The 15,289-nt window shown below is 38.4% G+C and overlaps 1 protein-coding gene across 1 annotated transcript in view; it reads right to left on the bottom strand.

Annotated features, from left to right (window-relative positions):
- The window catches only part of MEGF8 (multiple EGF like domains 8), a 197,259-nt gene that overhangs the window by 28,598 nt on the left and 153,372 nt on the right, over nucleotides 1–15,289 (bottom strand). The window contains exons 35-39 of the mRNA XM_085865088.1: nucleotides 11,681–11,841; nucleotides 10,122–10,263; nucleotides 8,226–8,445; nucleotides 5,391–5,514; nucleotides 687–885 (exon numbers count right to left, since the gene is read on the bottom strand). Coding sequence (XP_085721214.1) covers nucleotides 687–885; nucleotides 5,391–5,514; nucleotides 8,226–8,445; nucleotides 10,122–10,263; nucleotides 11,681–11,841 — 846 coding nt within the window. The remainder of the gene's footprint in view (nucleotides 1–686; nucleotides 886–5,390; nucleotides 5,515–8,225; nucleotides 8,446–10,121; nucleotides 10,264–11,680; nucleotides 11,842–15,289) is intronic.

Below are 15,289 nucleotides of genomic sequence, written 5' to 3'. Positions count from 1 at the left end.
TATGTTGTGCTCACAAATTGGTTTGCAATTTAACTTGGTAAACAACAATCAAATTTGTAGTATAACACTTCATTATAATCCATGCTGAGTTGCAGAGTTAAGGAGCAATTTGGGGAATAAGATACAATGTATTGTTTATTATTGCCTCCACTGATGTAGTCAGCTCGAGAATTGGCAACGATACCAGCAAATGATAAGCTGCTGGTTCAAAAAGGCCGAAAGTGATATTGTAAAAACAAAGGGGGCAACCAGATGAGACAGCCCATTTAATGCCACTCCAAAGAACAAGTAGCTCCATGATGGAAAGCCATCTGAAAACATCTTGTAAAATTGCACTATGTTTGGGGTTTCCTCCAAATCGTGATTCAAATGGGAATTTCCCATCATGGAGAGGCAAATCAGAGTGAGTAATGACTGATATCCTTGTCGCCGACATCAAAACAAAATGAAGTTTCATGTTTTAAGTAATCAAAATATTTATCTTGTTAAAGTGGTGGGTGCTTTGAAAAAGTGGTCAGAGATAGGCAATACAATGATTAGTGCTCAGAGAGTGTAAAGTAAAAATAGGACTCCAGTGCAAGGTCGATGTTTGTGTTTTTCCCTTGTGCTTCGATTTGCTTTGGTGGTGAATCTGCCAAGTATGAAATCCTGAATCAGCTTTGGTTTTTGGAAAAAAAATGTTGTACCTGTTGACAGATGTCGAGTCCATACACAGTCCGTTTTGGCAATACATGTGGCACAATCAAATGCCTCACAGTGAGGTTCAGGACACAAACTGCCATTTTCAACTTCATGCCTTTTCAATGGACAATCATTATCCATGGAACATTCATTTTCACTTGATGTACAATATTCCAATGCACAATTGGCACACCATTTGCAAACCTGAAAGTGAATGATAAAACAATAGAACAGTCATGTGTTGAATAAATAAACGTCTTTGGCGAATCCATATCAAATTGAGATCTGGAGTTGGTAAGAATATGCACTGCCAACGTAACTCAGAATGTAGAACATTGAAGCTCCTCTTCAAGACATTTTGACTGAACTAAAGGCCCGGTCACACCTTGACGTTTTAGCCAACGTATGCCGATTTTTGAATTTTTTTTCTAAAACGCTGGCACACGTTGAATACGTTATGGGTAAGTTTTGATAACATTGAGAGCACGCTGGCATACGTCGTAGTACGTTGGCTTTAAACGTTGTACTTTTCGGTTGTCCTCAAATTTTTTCATGCTTGAAATTTCACGACGTATGCCGGCGTATGACTCACACGTTCCGCTACGCTGGCCACAAGTTGTATGCACGGTCTGCGATCGTTGACAGACGTCAACACATGCTACTTGTAAGTTAATCATAAGTTGAGACACGCCGAGGTAATGTTTAGCGTACCCGAAACTTATTTCTCACCTATGATTAACGTGTTGTTGGCACGTTACGCGATCGTTGCCACACGTCGACAGACGTTACTTTTAAGTTACTCATAGGCTGAAAGACGTCGGTATAATGGATCGTCCTTGCGTCAGCGTCCACGGCCACGGCCAGGACACTTATTTGCAGCATTCTTCAAACTTTTCTTCGGCATGACGAGGATGTTCACACTTCGATGTCAAGCTTGGCTATGATTCCAATTGTCCATCGGCAGCGTCTATTTAAAATAGTCGAGTTTGAGCGTTTTAACACGTTCAGAAGAAACGCTTCAAATTTCCAAACCCCAGCGTCAAAAAAAAAAAACAAAAAAAAAAAACAAAGGCGAGTGACTGCAATTTAAATCGTTCATTGTAAACAATGAAACTAGCTGAGTGGTACCGTTTAAAAGTCGTTGAGTGTAAAAAAATTCAAATTGTTGAGCACAAGCGTCTACTTTCAATAGTGGAGATGCAGCCATTTAAATCGTAGAGTGGCAGCCTATGAACCTACCCTTGGACACGCGGACGCAAGGACGATCCATCATAACCCACACCCTCCCCCTCACACCCACCTACTACTGCCAACATGAACAAACTACTACTAATACTAATACTAATACTAATACTGATACTGATACTGATACTGCTGACATGGACATCGACTCAAAAAGGAACTCGAAAACACTGTTGGGTTCCCCTTTTATGAACAGCATTTTTATATACCAATTCCCAAAACCGCTGGGAACACGTCTTTATATGGCAGTTGTAAGCTAGAAACACATTCATTTTTTTTTTTTGTCGACCGGAAGACGTCATTGGAATACGTCTACATACGTCGATGTGTGTTGGGACTACGTAAAGAATTGGTTCAAAGCACGTCAAACATAAGTTAGAAATAAGTTTCGCGTAAAAAAGACATTACCGCGACGTGTTTCGACTTATGAGTAGCTTATAAGTAGCCTTTGTGGACGTGTGTAAGCGTCCACATATCGTGTGTAAAACTTATCCTCATCGCATGCGAACGTGTGTCATACGCCGAGTACGTCGTAAAATTTTGAACATGTTCAAAATTTCTTGACGTACTCTACTTACTACGACTTATGATAGCGTATTTAGCGTTCTACTCGCGCATACCAAACTTACCCATACCGTATTCGACGTGCCCCAACGTTTTAGACACACTTTTTGTTACGTCGGCATACGCTGGCAAGATTGCCAAGGTGTGACCGCGATTTTGACCCTTCCATTTCTACGGCAGTTATGATTTGAATCGTTGTGCGTCAGCCTTTTAATAGGCTACGCCACGACATCGTCGGCGATGCGTGCAACGCGCTATGCCTGAGTTAGACTATCGTTGGGCATCGGTTGTGTAGGCCGACAACAGGTTCAGCATTCGTTGGTATAAGTTATCTATAACACAACGAAACGTTCTGTGTAGTTACCAATGCGTTATACATAAGACCAAGTCGCTATGAATACGTCCGAATCTTTAAAAAAAACCATCAAAAGTTCAACGTAAGCCAGCGTTTTACATAAATTTTAACACGTTGCCATCGCTGGCTAAAACGTCAAGGTGTGACCGGGCCTTGAACTACGTTCTATTAAAAGTACAACAAAATTTAAATATGCATTTCAATAAAATCGACATTATCAAAACTTTTCATCTTGCAATCCTCAGGATAAAAACCACAAGCAGATGAAGAAGAAGCAGTAAACTCTCACTTATAAAGTTACATTGTAATGTTCTCAACATTGATTGGTGTAACCCTAAAGCATCATGAATAATGATTCGGCAGAAATGAACCATCATGAATAATGATTTTCTGCCTACTCATTATTCATGATGCTCTATGGTTCCACCAATTAGATAATCCTCCCGTCCTTTCTTTCTCTCAATCAATCAATGTTGAGGACATTACATTGTAACTTTGTATGTGAGAGTTTGGTGCTTCTTCATCTGCTTGCGGTTATATCCTAAGGAGTGCAAGTCGAAAAACTTTGATGATGTCTATTTCATTGAAATACATGTCTTAAAAGTGTAGAGATTTGTCTGTGTATAATATGTTTTGTAAAGATTATAGGACTGAAATCTATATCAGTGAAGACCAATTTGGTTTCAGAGAAGGATGCAGCACAAGAGAAGCAATTGCAGTGATGAGGGTTTTGAGTGAGTGAATCTTACATCATGGAAACGAGGTAATTGTTTGTCCTGTAGATTTTAAGAAAGCTCATTATTGTTTCAATTGGGCTGAGCTGATGGAAGTGCTGCAGAAAATTGGTGTCGATAGGAAAGATAGAAGGCTGATGAGCAGCATGTACATTTGTCATTCAGTAATGATCAAAGATGATGGAGTCAGAACACCAGTTTGCATTTGCCAAGTGGTGTGTCATGGCTCTTCATTGTCACACATATTCTTTAACTTGTCAGCAGAAGCACTTGAAAAATAGGCTTGGAAGATCTTGACAATGGAATAAATGTTGGAAGTAAGATGATAACTAGCATAACCCGTGCTCTGCGCGAAAGTTGGGGTGGGTGTGTTTGAGAAAGGAACTGATGGAGGGTATCAGCAGTAATTTTACTTTAATGCATTAAGTGGAATACGATTTCACTGTTTCAGAACCATTTTATTTACTTTTTTTTGTACCATGCACCTCATATGGTCTTTGAGATAATGTAAGCCGAATATCACGTTACTCGAGCGCAGAACAAAGTCGAAGATAGCGCGACACAAAACCACAAACTCGGGAATAATATATAAGATGGCAGTCAGATTTTCAGACGATAAAGTCATTACAGCAAAAACAAGCTCTAAGGAGCTAAGATCCTCGTCCTCTTAATGATGGCGTCATAAAAACGAATATGATGTCATTGTGATGTATCAGGTTTGCGATAAATTATCTGCGCTAATGCCGGCTTGATTCCCGCAAACAAAATTCAAAAAGCTTGCCTAGTTTCGGAGATAATGGTATCGGCGATTTCCATTAGTGGCGATATTATGACGTCAACTTTTTTTCTAGGAAGAATTTCCAAAATTGATGATGGTTACTGCCTGCGCGTGGGGTTTCTGCATATACATGGCAAGTTTCACGAAGATCCGATGAAAACTCTGGGTTGTGAAACAAAAAATGTCAAAAAATAGGAATGACGTCATAAAATTGATATGACGTCATAGTGATGTATCATATGTGCGCTAATTCATCTCTGCTAATGCCCTGTTCGATTCCCGCAAACAGAATTCAAAAAGCTTGCCTAGTTTCGGAGATAATTTTTTAGGCGATTTCCATTAGCGAAGATATTTTGACGTCATAACTTTTTTTATAGGAGTAATTTTCAAAATCGGAGATGGTTACTGTCTGCACAGGGTATTTTTACATATATACGGCAAGGTTCAGGAAGTTTAAATGAAAACTGTAGGCTGTGAAACAAAAAAGTCCACAAGAACAACAACGTGAGTAAGACTTAGAGATCCTCCATGAGGATCTAATAAAAAGATTATAACATTGCAAAGATGATGGACCTAATGTATCTGACAATGTCAGTCGGGTCCCTTCTTGGATATACAAAAGCTAGTATATCTGTGGAATGGAAAATTTGCAAAGCGAACAGAAATTAATTGTTTCATAGTTTGGTTTTCATTATTTTCATTGAAAACATGGCCTATTTAGTATTTACATCTAAACTCATGGCGAATGGAGTGTGTAATCCAGGTTCAAAAACTTTAAACTGTGTAGTTGTCCATCATCCAGTAATGTCTTTGTAATTAAAGTAAAAGTACACTGAGATCACTGGCCTGCACATGGATTACGCAAAAACTCCACAATGAACCAATGTTAACTAAAATAAATAAATAAAACCTACATGTATTATTTTATTTGAAGGTACAGCCACTCAAATAGCCATCAATATACCTTATTGCTGCAATGACTATTCAGGAATAACGTAGACACTACAGTGCAGAGTGTGGAGGAATGACAGCTTACCCGTAAGCCATTATTGAGCAAGGGCTGAACAGTCAAACAATCATTGCAGGACTTGAGGGAATAGCAATGTTCAGGACTTGACGAACTTGGTCTCTGGCTGCAGTTAATGCTCCTAAAACATGAACTAGAAATAAACAAACAAAAACAATTATCATGAACAGCTTTTCTATCATGACACCTTCTCACAAAAGGATACTTGCAGAAAAAATACCCAATAAACTTACACATAAATTATTTTTGCCTTTTTATTGAGATATTATTGGATTAATGTGGACAGCTGCCATGAACATCTCAAGATATAGAAAGGCCAGATTAAAAAATGGATAATACAAGGAAAGTCAAGAAAATTAGAGGTACGAGGGCAATTATCCCATAACGCCTGTTACTATAATAACTCTATTCACACAATTTATCAATTTACTTGTCTTTTACATAAGGTAGCCTCTCATTAACAGATATGGAGACATATTTTGATGAAATCATAGCAATAAAACTAGCTTTGTAAATAAATATTTTCTTTATTTAGTTTTTGCCACTCTTAATAAACAGTACCTAAACAAAGTCATCCCCTTTCAAAATTTTCACCTTTTGTTGCCTTATAGCCTGGATTTAAATTGCATTAAACCAGACTTTTCCACCTTTATTTATACACCGTAACCCACAACTTCCAAGTGAAAAACAAATTCTACAAATTTCAGAAAATTAATTAAAAATACAAAACAAGAATATCTCGGTTCCTTGTATAAAAGCAAATATAAAACCAGAAAAAGAGCAATCAGAGATTGCAGACCCTCGCCAGGACTTCTTTTGAGTGGTGTATTTTTTATAGGTTTGAGGATAAATCCAATATGGCTGCCAATCCATGTGACCTATGACATCATGTGTGCAATCCTTTTGTTGCTCATGGACAGGCGGTTATAGGTGTAAAATTTTGCCTCAATTTGTTCAGCCACTTCAGAGAAGAAGATTTTTTAAAGTTTTTCTTTTTGAAAAAAACAATATTGCTGCCGAATCACATGACCGATGATGTCATGAATCTTTTTTTTCTTTGGATCATCTTATCCAGAGTTGACCCTCAAAATTTTTCATGCTGATCTGATGTGGCGTTTTACATATGCAATGATGTCATAATAAATCACACTAATTTCCCGTGAGGAGTACTTGCTATGTCCCAAGTTTCAATTTTTTTCCTTCATGTGGTTTTGAAGATAGAGGTAAAAAAGTTTTTCCGTTTTTTCAATATGGCTGCCACATCACGTGACATATGACATCTAAATCGTCATTATAACATTCTACATTAGTCGTCGCACCAATGGTGAAAAGTTCATCTCAATCTGACAAGCGGTTGCAGAGAAAAACATGAAAGTTCTGTGCGGACAAACAGACAAACAGCAGTCAGACAGAGACAAACAAACAAACGGACCCAAATGCAAAACCCTCTCCTCTGGTGTGGGTAACTAGAATACCAGTTCCTTGTATATATCCTTGTATGGTTTGATATGGAACAAATTGTTGAGACTAAGTAAACTATTTAGGTGACATCAAGTGAAATCTTTGACGGGGTATTATATAAGACTCTGAAATGTTTGCTGACAGTAAATATGTGACAAGTTTTAATATTGAATCTGGACTTTACAGGTTGTAGAAAGATCACAAGTGTTCAGGGAAGTTCTGTCTGTTTCCAGAAATGGAACTGTCTCAAAGTAACGAGTGGTTTCTGGCTCTGCATTGTTATACAAGCATGTCATATTTATAAGTAATTTATAGTGTGAAGAGTTTTCCAGAATGTTGGTAAGCTGAGTATACAAATGGCAAAGAAGAGCCAGAATGCAACGAGCAGAGAAGAGACAGTCACAATTTGCTTTGCTCATGCACGTGACAGATAAAAGGATATGCATATGAGGTACTTGCAGCTTTGCTCATACTATTCTAGGTTTTCCAAATTGTTGAGACAATTTTCATCAAATCAACCATGACTATTAATGATTTCAACAGAAACATGAAAATAAGTAATGCGTTTACACAAAAATCTACACAAATTAAATCCACATGTCAATTATTTCCAAAGGAATTCAAAGTCATAACTTGAATTAATCTATAAACAGTCAGTGACATTTGATCCAGAATAAAGAATAAACCAAACCACAGTGCTATGTTTTAGCATTTCAGGCATTGCAAATAAATAATTATAATTATAATAACAACTACAAGGGTACTTGGTGGAGCACATCTGATCCACGAGAACATATTGGGCCCAATCAATACATTTTTGAAACATCATGCCATGTATTGTTTTTGGCCCAATCTCTCAATGGTGAAGAATCACTTTATAAATTAAATAATTCTCACATCCAGATCCGGATCCAGATCTTCATGAAAATCGCATCATTTCGTCCTTGCGACAAACCCAAACTGTCCACCACGTTTCGTCCGAATCTGTCTCCAACTTTTTGAGATATTGTGCTATATATCGTTTTAGCTCGATCTCTCAATGGTGAAGAATTACTTTTAAAATTCTTGTTGTCTGTTCGGAATCTTCACCAAAATCTAATCAGTTCGTCCTTGTCATACTTCGAACCTGTCCACAAAATTTCATCCAGATCCGTCCACAACTTTTTGAGATATCCGGTACACAAACAGACAGACAGACAGACAAACTGAAAGGGGTGAAAACATAACCTCCTTCACCTTCATTGGTGGAGGTAATAACATAAAAATGATAACAATAATACTCGCACATAAAAGTTGCAAATTTTAAATATTGAAAATAATTGAATACAGCATTTTTCTTCAGGACCCAATCAAAATATAACTATCATAGAAGCAACCGAATACCTTTGGATTTCATTCTTCGATGTTTCGTCAAAAGAACAACCAAACTGTCTGCACGTTTGATCATCAGTGATCATAGTGCAAGGATCTATGGGAAAGTGTAGTTGAGCAATCACCGTTACATCTAATGCCTTCAAAGTTCCGGCAATTATCAAATCACCACCAGAGGCGGTCACCAAAACAGGAGTTATGATCTCGAAGAAGCTGTACAGTGCAGGAGAATCTGTGGAAGCGGAAATGTCATGACAGAATTTTAAAAGAATAATTTTTTTATGTCAGACTGGGTGACCCAATCACTGCTGAGACAAGCTTTGTCTCCACTTAAATGAGCTGTAATCACCAAGGAAACAAGTACTGTCAACCCTTTTTATGCTGACTCATGAAGATTAGAAAGGTAGTATTGCAGCAGATATTGAATATATATATATATATATATATATATATATATATATATATATATATATATATATATATATACACACATATATATATAAAAAGCACAGTCCGTGAAGCCGTGAGTCAGTCCATGAAGCCATCCGGGAAGCCAGGAAGCTGTCGAGTAAACTTTGAAGCCGTTCGTCAGACCATGAAGACTACATGCCCATTAATCACGTCCTGTTTGAAAGTTCATTGTAGACTACACGAACATCTATAAATTACATACTATTGTAATGATTCTCTGACAGTGAAGCTTTGTGATGATACGTCTATTAATCATGTACTGTTTGAATGTCAGTTGCACCCTGACTTCGCACACATAGTCTTTTAATTACGTACTATTGGAATGTACATTTCAATGCTTTAGACTGCAGAGACCCCTTCAATCGTTGAAGAGTCTTTAAGACCACATAGACCCTTCAGACCAATAAAGATCGAAAAGACCCAAAAAGATCCTGATGATCCAGATGATCCAAAACATGCAATGACCCAAAATACCATGAAGACCCAAAAGTCCCTGAGGACCCAAAAGATCCCAATGATTGAGATGATCCCAAAGACCCCAATGACCCAAAAGCCACCAAGACTTCCTTTAGACCCCTTAGACTTCAAAACCATTTAGACCCTTTACACCCTTCAGACAGATGAGACAGCTCAAACCCTTGACCATTTAGACCACTTTGACCTTTTTATACCACCAATAAATCTCAAATAATAATATAATATCACCAATCTTACAAATAAATTTGTGGAAAAGAAATGTTTGCATTGTGATTGGTATAAATCATGACAACACAGCAAATCTGTGACATCAATCTCTGGAATAACGTGTGGAGAGGTGAGCGTAGCGAGCCCATCCATACTCGTCTATAAATACAGATGACCCAAATGCACAAGGTTAGTTTATTACCAAAAACAAATAACCCAGCAGTTCCTGAATAAATATGGTTTCAAATTAACAGGATGTTGAAATAGAAATTAAAGTTTATAATGAAAACAAGATAATTGATTAATCAAATTTACTTTTGAAAAAATATATGTAACTGACAGCGATAACATTGTCCTTTAACATCTATAGTATAAAAGAAGCCGTGTCTGTCTATTTGTTTGTTGTGTTATAACTTGAGAACGGATTTACGGATTTTAATAAATTGAACTTCGGTGGATTCAGGGAACTCCCTGGAAGTTTTGTGATGATTTTTTATTTTTATTTTTTATTTTTTATGGGTACATGGGCACATGTGGCAAAACTGCAAACACCAACTTGCAAAGCTGGTTATCCCCACACTCCCAGGAATCATTTTTCTTCTTGCCCTATTGATTAGCCATCACAGCAAACATTGCTATTTCTGTCAGCGAAGTGATGGGTCTTATGTTGTAGTACAAAATAAAAACAATGTTAAGATTGATGGAAATTGAAATGTTTAAAGGAACCATTTCAACCATTATTTGCTTCCTTACTCAGAGCACTTGTGTTCACCCAAGCATTGCAGGGAATATTGTAAATAAAGAAGCCTTTTCCAAACGTTTCTTTGTTTCTTCCACCAAACAATACCATGGTGTCCTGAACAATGGCTGCTGAGTGAAAGTATCGTGGTATCAACTGAAAAGCAATGAAACAATTGTGCCATTAAAAAACTCAATTTCAACTCAATAAAACAGTATAATAATCATACTTCACATAATTCTCTGCTCCCAATGAGTAAAAGTATCAATGAAGTTTGAGCTTTGAACAAACTGGCAGTAAAGGTTAAAAAGGAGAATTAAACAAATAAGATTTTTAAGGGGTCATGTGTAATTTAATGAATTTGAGGAACCAACCACAACTTCCAAAGGAAAACAAAAACAACAAATGGACACAAGTGCAACACCCTCTCCTTCGGCAAGGGTAAACATAAAACTACACTTTAGTTATTACCCCCGAAAAAGTATCGCCAACACGTCCTTTTCATGATTATAGCAATGCTCTGAGTGTCTTTCCTATCCTTTGATGTTTCAATGTTTATCTCTCAACATGCCTGGGTTTGAATATTGGCCTGGTCTTTCACATACAGAACAAACAATGCATCAATGTGTGTGCCATCATCGGATGTATGTTAAACTGAGCATCCTGTCTGTGAGCATTCGTGTGTGGATGTCAACGATCCCACTTTTAACTTCGTGAAGAGTCGGTAAATTATCGCTGGCACCCTCAAAAAAAAATTACAAATAGATGCGTAGACAAGTGAGTAGCAAAGAGATTTGGTCTTCTTGGAGGTTCTTTGACATCAGGTCAAATGTGCAGATTTGCAGAAACAAATGTGCAGAAATCAGGTTGCATTTCAATTATTTTGGAGTATGGTTGCTGTCGAGGCAGCAGCTTCTGCTCTATAAACAAATTGACCAGGTCATTTGCATGTTGCATGTGAACATCCTGCCTCAGATATGAACAAAAACGACATCAACGTCTCAACACATGCAGTTCTCTTCAGGCTGTTAAAATAACAAATAAACAAAGTTTTGCCTTCACTTTCTGTAACCAAACTCTACATTACAGATCGCAACATGTTTTCCTTCTGTTTTATTTGCTTTATAATATGATGAGATCATCTTGCCAGAAAATACTCAATTAGGAACATCTTGGTATATTTACAGCAGCGTTCAATGCGTGTGTGTGTGTGTGTGTGTGTGTGTGTGTGTGTGTGTGTGTGTGTGTGTGTGTGTGTGTGTGTGTGTGTGTGTGTGTGTGTGTGTGTGTGTGTGTGTGTGTGTGTGTGTGTGTGTGTGTGTGTTAATTATATGCAAGAACCATTTCAAATTTCCATGAAAATAAAAGTAATTTTACCATGTTCTTTCACAAAAAAAAATTTTCATTGAACTATCACCATGTATGTTTTGGTTTTGTTTTACCTTCTCAAATTTCCTGCCAAGAACAAAACTCATAAACCCTCAGAAAAACATCACAGTTAGTTCACCAATTATTTCTTATTATGAAACAAAATATTCTGCATTATACAAAATAACAAGTTGTAAAAACAAACCTTTGAATCCTGCGAAGGCGGCATCACAGTCCAGGTGGATGAAGGATAATGGAGTATGTAAAGTGATTGAATTGCCAAATAATCACTATTACGTCTTTGGCCTCCAAATACATAAAATGTATTTGTTTCTGTGTGATAGACTGTGGTGTGTCCATACAAACCTGTAATAAAATAATGTGTTGAAGTATTTACTAATTAGATTGCGTTTAAATTGCTATAATCATAGAGTAGAAACAACACATATACAGATGTGATGAGTATAGTGAAGTCCATCAGTATTTATCATTAAAATGATAATAATATATTGGATTCAAATAAATTCTAACAAAGACATAAATAAATGAATAACCACTCAAAATAACCTCAGGTGGATACTTCTGACTATCAAGAACAGGGTTGTTGGCTGGTGGTGAAAAGTACCACATTACTGCTGGAAATACAGTTGACAGCTGGAAAGACTGTTGGCTACAAGGAAATAGCCAGGTTCATTTTGTGACACGTTGGCTACCTAAAGATCTACTGCTGTATATTAACTGCTGAAAGTCCGAAAAAGAATAATACTCCTGAGTCCATGCGAGAGCAAGGGCAAAAGATTTGACTAAATGGACGAACTCTATAACAAAGACCTCTGAAAATTGACAACCGATAGAGGATTTGTTCATTGGTAATAAAAGATGTCAGCACAGCCGCTCCAATATGTGGAATATCAGGCTTAAAGATTGTCAATCTCCATCAGGCAAAATCTAAGTGTGGAATAAGCTCATCATAGTCAAGTTTTTTGAAAGAAAGCGAGCATACTGCATGAATCTCAAAGTCAAAGACTATATTAAAGGACATGAACCACCCAATAATAAAATCCAGAAAGCTTTGGATGAACAATTACATTATGAACTGCTGATAGAAATTTATGGATCTCATACTGAACAACTAATTACACCATGAAAAAGCATGTCTACAAAAGATTGAGATAGATTTGGAGTGAAGCCAACAATATTAAAGGATGAAGAAAAGAAACCTAAATACTCAAGAAAACAAAGAAAACTAGAAAGCATCTCAAAATGCAAAGCCCATCTGCATTTTCTTTGTACTCGAACTAAATTTGACAAAAACGACAGTTAAAAAAAATTGTACATTTTATTCATTTGTATTCTCCACAATCTGATAATAAAGATTTTTGAAGATTTGATGAAAAAAGCTCAATTGGCAAAAATGTAAGAGCCTGGACATTCACACTGAATTAATCTCAATGGTAAACAAGGATTTTGATTAAAACATTTATGGCTGATCTACCACTTCACCAATGATGTTATCCTTAAAATCCCCGATTTCCCATTGGGATTACTGTAGAATGAGAAGTACTCAGTTTCAAATTTTTCTGATCAGTGGTTTCAGAAAGTTTGTTTTAATTTTTTGCATTTAATCCAAGATGGCTGCCATACCATGTGATCTATGACATCACTTTGAAACTCGACACAAAACCCTGAAAAAATTGTGTCAATTGGATAAGTAATTGCTAAGAAAAAAAAAGTTTTTTTAAATAAGGGCAAAAAAGACCAAAACAGGGTCAAAGAATGACAACAATATTTATAATAATAATAATTATTATTATTATTAGTTAAACAAAAGTATTAATTTGTCTTCTCCATATTCTCATCATAAACCTTTGGTGAAAATTTGATGACAAAAGCTCAAATGGTAAAAAAAATTCCGGCCCAGAAACACACACACACACACACACACACACACACACACACACACACACACACACACACACACACACACACACACACACACACACACACACACAATTTCAAACCCACATCTTCCACTGTGTGAGGGATGGGCTAATCATAACAGCACTCAGAAGAGCACATACCTGCACCAGGTTGAACAGTTTATGTTTTGTATTCCACTGATCGGCCATCCTGAAGGGTGCTTTGGGGTGAAGGGTGAAGAGTTGTGGAGTGCCTTCAAGACCACCGTCCTTGATGTTGCCGGTGGATGTCTTGGAACTCACCACAGGGCAAAGAAGAATTTTGTCTCTCAAGGGACACTGGATACCTTTGACCAGAGTCGCAGCGCCAGGCTGAATGGCAGAGCTGAGCTGTTCAGGGAGCTGAGGCGTAAAACTGTACGAGCACTAAGGGTGGACAAGCAGGCCTATGTGCGAGGAATCTGTGAGGGGGAAGAGCATCACCTGTGGACAGGTGATTCTCGTCCCGCTTTAAAGGGAATTCGCGCATTGCGTTCATCCAAGCCCATCCCTCAGAGCAATGCAGTTAGAGCAGAGAGTGGTAGGCTCTTGACAGAGGAGTCTGAAGTGAAGGCCCGCTGGGCTGGTTACTTTGAGCGGTTGTACCAGGCTGATCCGCCAGCTGTCGAGTTGGATATCAGAGGTGTTACAATCCCTGTTGCTGACCCTCCAATCAACTGTGGTCCACCTTCGCTTGTGGAAACATGGGCTGCGGTGAACCGGTTGAAACGGGGTAAAGCTCCAGGGATCTGTGGCATCCATGCTGAACTACTCAAGGCTGGTGGAAATGCTGCACTCATGTCATTGCATGCAGTTTTGTGCTCTGCCTGGAACACAGGCATCATCCCAACTGATTGGAAGAGGGGCCTTGTTGTCCCTCTCTGGAAAGGGAAGGGTGATCGCCAAGACTGCAACAACTACCGAGGGGTGATGCTGCTCTCAGTGTCGGGCAAGGTCTTTGCTCGGATAATTATTGATAGGGTTCTCCACCATCTGCTTGAGCACCGCGTCCAGAGCATTCAGGCTTTCCACCAAAGAGGTCAACGATTGACCGTATCCTTACTCTTCATGTCCTCACCGAACGCAGGTGAGAGTTTCGGCAGGGGCTGCTTGCAGCCTATGTTGATATCTGTCAAGTGTTCGATTCAGTGAATCGGGATGCCATCTGGAGGATTCTTGGTATTCGTGCAGTGCCACCAAAACTGATCAATTTGATGTCTGAACTCTACTCTGGTACTGAGAGTGCTGTGAAGTGTGGTCGTACCATCTCTGACATATTTCTAGTTGTTACTGGAGTTCATAAGGGTTGTGTACTGGCCCCCACACTTTTCAGCACTGGTATGGACTGGATTTTAGGGAGGAGGTCAGAAAGATCAAGCTGAGGTGCATCGTTGGGAATGTCAAGATCTCGGACCTTGATTTCGCAGATGATGCAGTCATCTTTGCGGAGACTTTAGATATTCTTTTGGGGGCCCTTGAGGTGCTGAATGAGGAGTCGGAGCCACTGGGATTATGGGTTTCTTGGGTCAAAACTAAGATCCAGGCTTTCAATGACATCTTGGATGCTGCTGTCCTGTCTGAGTCTGTTTGTGGTGAGGATGTTGAGGTCGTGGAGAGATTCACTTCCCTTGGCAGTGATATTCATGTCTCTGCTGGCTGTGTCAGAGGTCAATAGACATCTGGGTCTGGCCTGGGGAGTCATGGATTCACTGGATGATGGGGTGTGGTGCTGCCGGTACCTGTGCGGGAGGACAAAAGTCCGAGTCTTCAGGTCCTTGGTGCTTCCAGTCTTGATCTATGGATGCAAGACTTGGACTCTGACCAAGGATCTGAGATGGAGACTTAATTCCTTTGGT

Source organism: Eptatretus burgeri, chromosome 1 (genome assembly GCF_056783735.1).
Source record: "Eptatretus burgeri isolate ZD-2024b chromosome 1, Ebu_testis_v1, whole genome shotgun sequence".
Classification (NCBI taxonomy): Eukaryota; Metazoa; Chordata; class Myxini; order Myxiniformes; family Myxinidae; genus Eptatretus; species Eptatretus burgeri.
This window is presented reverse-complemented; position numbering and strand designations above follow the sequence as displayed.